Source organism: Neodiprion virginianus, chromosome 7, assembly GCF_021901495.1.
Source record: "Neodiprion virginianus isolate iyNeoVirg1 chromosome 7, iyNeoVirg1.1, whole genome shotgun sequence".
In the NCBI taxonomy this organism is placed as follows: Eukaryota; Metazoa; Arthropoda; class Insecta; order Hymenoptera; family Diprionidae; genus Neodiprion; species Neodiprion virginianus.
This window is the reverse complement of record NC_060883.1, coordinates 364,564-373,231: the sequence shown is the minus strand read 5'-3', so window position 1 is coordinate 373,231 and position 8,668 is coordinate 364,564. Positions and strand designations below refer to the sequence as shown.

Here is an 8,668-nt window from a genome sequence, read left to right as displayed (position 1 = left end):
TTGCAAACAGCTGACAAATTAACGGAGCGAATAAAGGCGACGCGATACATTTAGCCTACTCAATAACTGTGACATTTCGATACATGTGACATGCAACATCACTGCACTGCGTTTCATACTTTGCATGATGCATCTATCTGTGCGTCATACGCTGTATGCAACATTTCCAAAGCATCATACGACACTGTACGTATTGTATGTCATACATACCTACATGCATCATGCATGTTTGGTATTTGCGTGCCGTTGGCCGTGTGTGGTTTCGATTTGACTATAGCAACGTCCAAACTTTTGTCACTGTCAAGTGGTGTAAACAGTATGTATACAGAATTTCGATAGGCAAGGCAAGGATCGAAGAATAACATATACCTATTCAAACGAATATCATTGGTGACCGTCGGAACACGCATCATCGGGCTGACAATCGAGTTGGTTAAGAAAATCCAAACGTATTGAGGTCAAGTCAAAAAGTTACAGTGATTATCATAGCGGGGAGGTCGAATTATCTTGCGGATGGTAGTCAACCTATCCCAACCTGCCCTGGAATAACGAAGAAATGGCTTTGACGAATATTTTACTGCTCAGCCAGATAGCTGGATACGTCGTCGCCTTGATTTTGTCTCTATGCATAATGGTGCCCATGAGCCTTCATCAAAATGAATTTCGGTAATTTGCATTTATCGTGATATTAAATACCTCATAATTAAGTTTAAATCCCATTGGCTCGCCTCTCGTCAGTTTCTACCTTCAATTGCAAATATAAATTGCAGTAACTAAAAGGCAGGGCCTATTCGCACGCCCCCGTCTCTCCTTTTGCTTCTGCTAGACAACGGATACCCGCATTGTTAGTCCAACTGACTAACATACATTAGAATATTGTAATTAATGGAAACTCTAACGATGGTAGAACAAAGGCCAGACCTATCGAAACCGCGGTCAATAATCTTGGATAAGCAGCGTTCGGCAGGTAGATATCCTCGAGCGTCACTTTTGAGACATGGAATAAGGTGCCAGAGGATTCGTAGGCGTGCGAGAAGCTACGTTGCAATTAATACCCCGGCACAAACCAAGTGTTGAGACTAATTGTATTTTGTTAGGAATTATTACTGATCGCTAAATCTACAAAGTGGGTGAATAATGTGTCTTTATTTGCAGCGGGCACTGCCTTCTATTTTCTACAGGCATATGGCAGGAGAACGACGGCCAGTTTATGGCTAATTGGGCATCGCAGGCTTATTGTAACTACACGATACTCGTCGGTCTGGTTCTATTCTTAATGTGCGCTGTACAGATATATCGCCTATCCATGCTGATGTATCGTGGGGAGGATAGCTCTTTTCTCTCAGCATTTGTAGATGTGGTTTGCTCTGTACTTTTAACAACGTTAACTCTCATCGCCGCTGTTATTATCACTTTGGGATTCATGACGTGGTGTCAATGTATGACTAAGAGATTTCCGTCGTGCGAGCTTGCAGCAGGTAACGATATAGACAAAGCTGACGGAATCGACACTGCTGGGTTCCACATAGAATTGGGTGCTGCCCAATTCGGGGCATGGAGCAGCCTGTCCGTTTGGGTAGGCCTCTCGGTATTTGCCGTCTTAAAGCTGTTGAGGTATCACCAGTTGGAAAATATGAAAGTATCCATGTACAGAGAGAGGCAGAGATTGATCCAAGCTGGTGATAGGTCTTCCCAACCGATGCACAGTTAGGTTTGAAATAAAGTGAAGGTTCATAGTTTGGGATGCCATTGATGAACTTATGAATTATAGGTATCTATTAATAGTCAAATGTACCTATAATTGAATCATTTATCCCAACATATAAAAAAGTACCGAGATCCCTGCGTATGCGCAATAGTATGGACCTTCTTTCAAGTAAGGCGTAGACAGAAACATCGTTCGATATTGAATGCGTTTCTCTATTCTGTATAATTAAAAGTGAAAAATCTCTCAAATTGTCAGAGGAGGTAAATTATGCCACAGGGGTTTCGTGGCAATGTAATGTGTAATAGGATTACATTGAATATGTAAAGAGTAAGCTCATTTTATTATGTTATATTCTTGAAAGAGGTGGAATGGAATTCCTCCAACGCGTATGGAGATATCTGAACAAAGATATGACTGAAAAGGCAACATGATTTGGCAATCATCGGCTATAAAGTATCGCCCAATATCATCCGTGTGGTTGTTTTAATCTCACTAGATGTTATTGCTTGTGACCTTTGCCAGTTGTATATCCATAATTCTTGACACCCCAAAGCACCGATGTCTATTTACGTACTTGACGCCGAAGGTTGTTATCGAAATGATTACCAAGCTCATTATTTTGACATGGGGCTACTTTTTGTTATAACTCATCGAACAATAAATCAACAGAACATATCGGTTATAATTACGAAAATTTTCGTGTCTCAAGGATTAGATTACATTGGCGGACAAATTCTTAGTGTATGGCATTGTATTTTATTTAGTTTATTTCAGTCTATCTATCAAATTCAATGAAATACACAGTCTGTACTTGCGAATCCTATAAAGGCAGTGACAAGCGGTACCCTTAAATAGGTCTGGATAGTAGATTGATCAAATAAAAAAAACTGAGAACTTATGATATGATTGAACATCAATCAGTTAACTTATAGACTTTGTCTCATGTAAACCAACTTGCATGTAAGAAAGAAGGCTGAGAGTTCGTTTTGTTCGATGTTTATGATTGTCGTCAGGGAATGCGTAAGAAAAAAAAAAAGAAGAAGAAACTAACGACCATACTAGAGCGTGAAGCTTGTTGTTGGAGCTAATCAGTGGTTATGTGAAATCCCAAATACATATTACTGTCACAAAAGATACAATTAACAGCTTGTCAAGAGTTCAGAAAAGTAACGTAACAAGATTAAGCAAGGAGCGTAATAAAGCTGGGAAAAAAGCAGGCGATTCATAAAAAATATCAGTTTTGTGTAGATATTTGATATTCACAATGTATTTAATAATGCAATAAATGTGACAGATGATTAACAAAATGTAAGTGACCTAAATCATTTTTCTGCAAATGCCAAGCGCATTTCTACGACTCCCATTGGGGCACAGCTTCGATGGTGCATCTATGATCATAAACGGATCAGTACTTGCCGATGTACATTCCAACTGAAATGTGGCGTCGTTGACAATTAGATATTCGTTTTGAGCACACGGCCCCCCTATTTTCCTCAACTCGTAACACGTATTATTGTAAGAAACCAAGCCATCTTGCTTGCAGGGATTCCGTTCACACTTTGGGACTACTTCTCCTTGTGGTAGAACAGCGTAATTTTCGGGCCGGCAAGGGCCCTGCCTGTATGCAGGGTGGCATGAATTGTTGAGCGGAAAGTAGAGATAGCCAGGTTTACAATCACACTCCCATACGCTCTGAGCGCCATCCCCTGGATACAGAAGCATGTTTTCAGGACATCGATCTTCTATGTCAAGTGGAACGCGCTCAGTTACCTCCTGGAAATGATCAATACATCACACTTCACTAGTATACTGTACCTGCTGTTACAAAGAGCACTATTGACTCAATTTGCATCGCTCTGGTAATCAAATCTGTAAAATCAATCTTCGTTTTAGGCAAGAAAAAAAAGACTGCCACTTCCAAGTTTGATTCCTCGTATCTGGTATCTTATTGATCCTCAATTTTCAGTAGGTTTGAATAGAATTTCGTGCATTCAATCAAGTTTACAGATATCGAGAAGCCATAGATTGAGGTAAGTCCAAAAAACTTTAATCTTGTACCTTTGCTACTTTTTGTTTCAAACCAACACTACATTGAAATAAAAAAAATTGTTATTTTTATAAAATAATAATGAATATTACGACTTGCTAATTTTCTATTACCGTTGCATTGTTACCACTCAACACATCTCCACTGTTCTCGTCATCTGGGAACTTGATATCTTGACCTGATGTTCCCAATGTAAATATCACCGTTAAAAATCCCAATATTAACCACACCATATTTAAAAAGAATAATCTTCAATGAAAATTTGGATTTTTCCCAAGGAACACCTGTATGTTTTAATTACAGAATATTTATGATCAGCATAAGTAAAACTGAAGAATAAACGAGTTAGGTCAAAGAAACAACTGAGGATTCGATTCTGTTATTGATATTTATTATTCTTTGTCGCTTTAAAGCTTTGCTGGTTAGTGGCAGGCTAGCACTGCGGCGGTAGTTACACTAAGAGGTTTTCTGTAGAGTAATGTAATATACCGTTATACCACGGAGCCTCTTGAGCTCCAAGGCTAACTACTACTGAGAAAAAGGAAATAACAAAAATACGAACTGGTTGTGAACTGGTGGTCATTATCAGGCAATGGGATCATGGTAGAATAACATATTATGTATTATAATTATTATGCTTTTGGGTATAGCACAAACAAGATAAGCAATCCGTTGTATGATGCACAAAAACAGGGACCAAAATAATTAGTCAGAATATAATGCACTGGGAATGTTCGTTAATTAATCTTTATCAGCTTCTCGGAAAATTTTTTACTCTACCATGTAACACTCATGCGCATTTTACCGTCCTATTATAATTTCAATTTCATTTTAGAATTATGGTAATTTGCGGACGGTGTGTGGCAATAGATTCATATGCCGAAACATCACAGCTAGCAATTACGTGATTGCTGACAAGTTTGAGCTAGGATTAAAATTGACTAATCCATTGCTTATTAATTATTGTTACTTCTTTGTATCAAAAATTATGTAGAAAAAACCAAAGTTCGTCTTATAGTAATGTATTGGCGATAAGAATTTCTTCTGTGTTTCGCGGAAATTTTGCAAGGAATTTCTATTTTTCATTGAGCAAATGGATATAGTAACAGCTGTATCAACGGGTACATGTATCGATAAAAATATATTGGGTAACTTCCATCGATTGGATTCTGTATGTAATAATCCAAACAACGATAAAGGTAAGTCGTAACTGATTAATGTATGTATACCTATTTGTACAGGATGTAAAGGAACCATATTTCTGACTCAGAAGAAGAGCGTCTCCATTTTCTGGGATGAATTCTCCATACAAGGTATGAACGAAGATCCAAAGCTATGCCAGGTAGAAAATTCCTTGAAGATTTTCAATATATCTTCCGATGTCAAATCCCCAAATTGAGTGAAAACATTAAATCCTTGCTTGATTAAAGCAGGTCCACAACCCGGTTCCCAGGCTCTGTCGAGGAAAGGGCTAAGGTAGTAACGATAAACGAGTAGCTTGTCTCGAAATAACTGCTATTGGATGTGGAACAACTCACTCCATTTGTTGTATAACTTTGCTTGTTCGTGCGTACATATTGTGATGAACAAAAAACCAATACGCCTGTAAGAGTCTTTCATCAATAACTTCTGAGAAGAGATTTTTCTTCCCTTCGATCCCAACAACGTACATGTACTCCTCAGTCCTGGTCTTTTTCCCTTTGTCAGATCGCATGGGAGTCAACTGCCAGGGTAAAAATGCTTTTCTAGGTACTTGACCAAGTAGTTTGTAGTCAAATATCGTTTGAAATAATATGGGCAGACTCGTGTACCTGACCAGTCCGGTTGATCCATCACATGTGAATTTCTGAGAGCAACGAATAGTGAAATATTTATGAAGAGGCGTGTGGCGATATATTTTAATTCAGACTACGCGGTGAACTGTTAATTTTGAAATCACGCCCGACCAACCCCAACTCACAACTATGACACTTCCATTCATTTCTAAGAATCAATTAAAAAGACTTCCGATATATAACAAACCTCCCAAACGCGTGGCGGTAAACAGAGATAAAGGCACGGTCTTCCGTAGGAGTACATCTTGCTTTGTCTAATTATATCCATCATTACAAAACTAACAAATTTGGTATCCGAAACAGTTCCGACAACTTTCAGACCAGGCTTGTCACCCCATGGAACACGTGAAAACTCTGGAAGAAGCTGAGCCACCCTTTTGACCTCGTCGTACTTGTCGAGGTGAACTAGTTTCCAAAAGCTCATAAAATCTGTTTTGTCAATTGTTAATTTATCCGGATATTCTTTCGACAAGTCCATCAAAAATGGCTCAAACTTTTCATTTGGTTCCAATGCTTTTAGGAACTGAATGCCAGCGTCCATAATTTTCTTCGTCAAACAACCCATCCCTGGGTTCATTTCAATGACTTTGGAAGAGTCTGTCATGAGATCGTTTTGTATCAAATTTACAACTTGCGAGGCCACACCATCGTGACACAAGTATAAATGCTCGCTATTTGTGCTTGACAAATTCATCAGATTTATTGGCAGATCGTCGATGTGTTCCTGGAGCGTTGTCCCGCTGAAATATTCTAATATCTTTTCCCTCGCTTTCACACGTCTTCTACCGAGCGGAACACTTGTCCTCCGAGGCGGTTGATCCACTGAAACAGTGCAAAATTTTGCGTATCTTCCCCCACGTACATTTTGAGCTTCTATGAATTTCGAGATTTTTGAGGTTATAAATCTACGGAATAAAAATCCAGCCTTTGTCTTGATTCCAATCATTTATCTGTAATTTAACTGTTCTACGAATGGGTATGATTCACAACTAAAAGTCTATGGCCACGACGGTGGTAGCACGTGGCTCTAAATTCGCAGGAAAGATCAACAACGTCGATTTTGCGCGCATTATACTGCGCATGTTAGATGCATGCTTGTATGCCTACCGACTGGGTTATGCGCATATGCTTGAATGATAACGAAACTGGTGCGAAAATAATTATGGTTGGATTGTAAGGAAGGCGGTCAACATATTATTAATATATTTATTAGAATAATCCCGGCATCTTGTGCAATAAAATATGGATTCGTTACAGTATTGAGCTTGAATACACATTTCGATAGAAGAGTGGTTATTTCTTCTTTTTTCCTTTTTTAGCTAGCGCTAACTGCGGTGGCAATGGTAGTTTAAGTACTACAACGTTCTTATTGTCTTTTGTCGGCACTGCACCTACGAATCTCGCCAATTCCCCCAGTTTCTTAATTCCAGCACCGTTTTTTATAATCGTTGTGAAAAGATTCAAGTCCAGTGTAAAGTTTGATATTGTAAGACCGAGGATTAAGCAGTGCATAATTCCTTTGTCTCGCATGCTGTTCGGCCGTTGCCTGCAACGAATTCCATAATACAGACCAATGATGACTTATAATTTTCAAGAACTTGCTTTTATTACTCACTGAAAATAATTATTTCGATTTAAATTTTTCATAACATAGCAATAAATGTTTACCTCCCCTGAGCACTACGCATGCTATAAGTTTGTATAACGTAGTCATTGACATCACTCGATTCGCTACATATTATTATTCCCCTCTTCTTGGCATCTTTTATTGGCATATTGAGCCAAGCAGCAACTGCTTCTAGGTAAAGCAGTAGTGCAATTTTTACTGTACAACCATCGTCCGTCCTCAACACTTTTAAAGTTTCCATAAAGAATTTAGATTTTCTGAAAGGAACGATTCATCTCATGTACATATTGCGAAAGTATTATCATAAATTATGTTGAATTTGATTTTCCATTGAATTGATATTTCAGCGATATTATTGCAATACCCTTCTTGTTCTTGATTTAAGACGGATTTGGCAGCATCATACAAGGTTTCCAGTTTAGCCGGAGGAACGATGTCATTTATATTATATACATCTTGAACATCGGAAGCATTCCTGTTGCACTCAGGTAAATTTGTGTTCGCTACCGATTCGTCGTGCAACGACGGTAGTGAAAGATCTGTCCTTTCGATACTAATGTCTGCAAAGGTTGAAAAATGATTGAATATTTGATTAAAAAATGATACTATCGAAGTGAAACAGATCGTTTCGAGCATCAATTTGCCAATCTTACTAGAAACTGTTTCCTCCAGTTGTTTCGTAACAGAGTTGACATTAATTTTCATTCTCTCTATCTGCTCCGTTCTTCGTTTAACCCTTTTGGAACCAAACTGTTTATTCAGTAGAGCAATTTTGTCGTCATCTACGTCCTTGCCGCCCTTTGGTTCTTTGTCCAGTACGGGAGCTACCTGCCATCTCTCAGCTTGGACTAAACGGACTTTGCCAGTTTTCCTATTGTGAATGGCAAGCATGGTATAGGTCGGAGCTTCGTCAGGATCAGGTCGGTAACCTTTATAAACCACCTGCCCGTTCGAAAGAGCGAGTAGTTGTCTGTTGACTTTGTTGTCACAGTACAATCCACATTCCATATTGACAGCCTCATCATCCTTTAGTTCTCCGTTTTGAAAATCAACTGAAAGGCAAATTTGTAGACTAAATATGAGTAAAAAGTATCATCCAAATCGCCTAATCGACGTATGACAATGGATACGTGCCGAGTAAGGTTAGCATTGCTTTTTCTATGTGTCGTATTGTCGGGTGGGATTATTTCTTACCAATAATCGGTTGAATTTTATTCGGTTTGAGAGAAACTTTATCGATTACCGCCTCTATCGGATGTTTCATTTTTTCCGCTAATTGTCCGTGATAATTGTACAAGAAGAATATTTGTTTACAGTTAACCCCGAGTAATATATTATCTGTTGTTCAGGGATCCACGTGGTCTGGCTCCGTCGGTAATTGGTAATTGGTCGTTCGTATCTACCATGGAGACTAGAGACAGGAGCACGAACTGCGGTTCAGTTGAGTGAAT

General features: G+C 38.8%; 3 protein-coding genes across 5 annotated transcripts; 1 reads left to right on the top strand and 2 right to left on the bottom strand.

Annotated features, from left to right (window-relative positions):
- Positions 1–178: 178 nt before the first annotated feature.
- Positions 179–3,015, top strand: LOC124309156 (transmembrane protein 179). The gene is made up of 2 exons (XM_046772484.1): positions 179–666; positions 1,156–3,015. The coding sequence occupies exons 1-2, from the start codon at positions 557–559 to the stop codon at positions 1,709–1,711; spliced, it is 666 nt and encodes a 221-aa protein (XP_046628440.1). The 5' UTR covers positions 179–556; the 3' UTR covers positions 1,712–3,015.
- A 329-nt stretch (positions 3,016–3,344) lies between these two features.
- LOC124309144 (dimethyladenosine transferase 2, mitochondrial) lies at positions 3,345–6,683 on the bottom strand. Of its 3 annotated transcripts, none has more exons than XM_046772466.1 (4): positions 5,778–6,683; positions 5,294–5,601; positions 4,985–5,211; positions 3,345–3,481 (listed from the first exon to the last, which is right to left on the bottom strand). In XM_046772466.1, the coding sequence occupies exons 1-3, from the start codon at positions 6,534–6,536 to the stop codon at positions 5,022–5,024; spliced, it is 1,257 nt and encodes a 418-aa protein (XP_046628422.1). In that variant the 5' UTR covers positions 6,537–6,683; the 3' UTR covers positions 3,345–3,481; positions 4,985–5,021. The 3 variants fall into 3 exon arrangements, with proteins under 3 accessions (XP_046628422.1, XP_046628421.1, XP_046628423.1); XM_046772465.1 differs by lacking the exon at positions 3,345–3,481 and adding an exon at positions 4,125–4,286; XM_046772467.1 differs by lacking the exon at positions 3,345–3,481 and adding an exon at positions 4,125–4,223.
- Positions 6,684–6,782: 99 nt separating this feature from the next.
- Positions 6,783–8,651, bottom strand: LOC124309146 (uncharacterized). The gene is made up of 5 exons (XM_046772471.1): positions 8,412–8,651; positions 7,871–8,269; positions 7,582–7,777; positions 7,259–7,474; positions 6,783–7,136 (listed from the first exon to the last, which is right to left on the bottom strand). Exons 1-5 carry the CDS (start codon positions 8,479–8,481, stop codon positions 6,884–6,886), a joined length of 1,134 nt encoding a protein of 377 aa, XP_046628427.1. The 5' UTR covers positions 8,482–8,651; the 3' UTR covers positions 6,783–6,883.
- Positions 8,652–8,668: the final 17 nt, after the last annotated feature.

What these genes read in the sequence shown, in the direction of transcription:
- LOC124309156 (XM_046772484.1), top strand. Translation starts at nt 557, where the DNA reads ATGGCTTTGACGAATATTTTACTGCTCAGCCAGATAGCTGGATACGTC. An exon ending in CTTCATCAAAATGAATTTCG is followed by an intron (nt 667 to 1,155) that starts GTAATTTGCATT and finishes CTTTATTTGCAG; the next exon opens with CGGGCACTGCCTTCTATTTT.
- LOC124309144 (XM_046772466.1), bottom strand. Translation starts at nt 6,536, where the DNA reads ATGATTGGAATCAAGACAAAGGCTGGATTTTTATTCCGTAGATTTATA. An exon ending in TACCGCCACGCGTTTGGGAG is followed by an intron (nt 5,602 to 5,777) that starts GTTTGTTATATA and finishes CGTTGCTCTCAG; the next exon opens with AAATTCACATGTGATGGATC. An exon ending in AAAGTTATACAACAAATGGA is followed by an intron (nt 5,212 to 5,293) that starts GTGAGTTGTTCC and finishes TTTCCTCGACAG; the next exon opens with AGCCTGGGAACCGGGTTGTG.
- LOC124309146 (XM_046772471.1), bottom strand. Translation starts at nt 8,481, where the DNA reads ATGAAACATCCGATAGAGGCGGTAATCGATAAAGTTTCTCTCAAACCG. An exon ending in TAAAATTCAACCGATTATTG is followed by an intron (nt 8,270 to 8,411) that starts GTAAGAAATAAT and finishes TTTGCCTTTCAG; the next exon opens with TTGATTTTCAAAACGGAGAA. An exon ending in ATGCGTAGTGCTCAGGGGAG is followed by an intron (nt 7,137 to 7,258) that starts GTAAACATTTAT and finishes AATTCGTTGCAG; the next exon opens with GCAACGGCCGAACAGCATGC.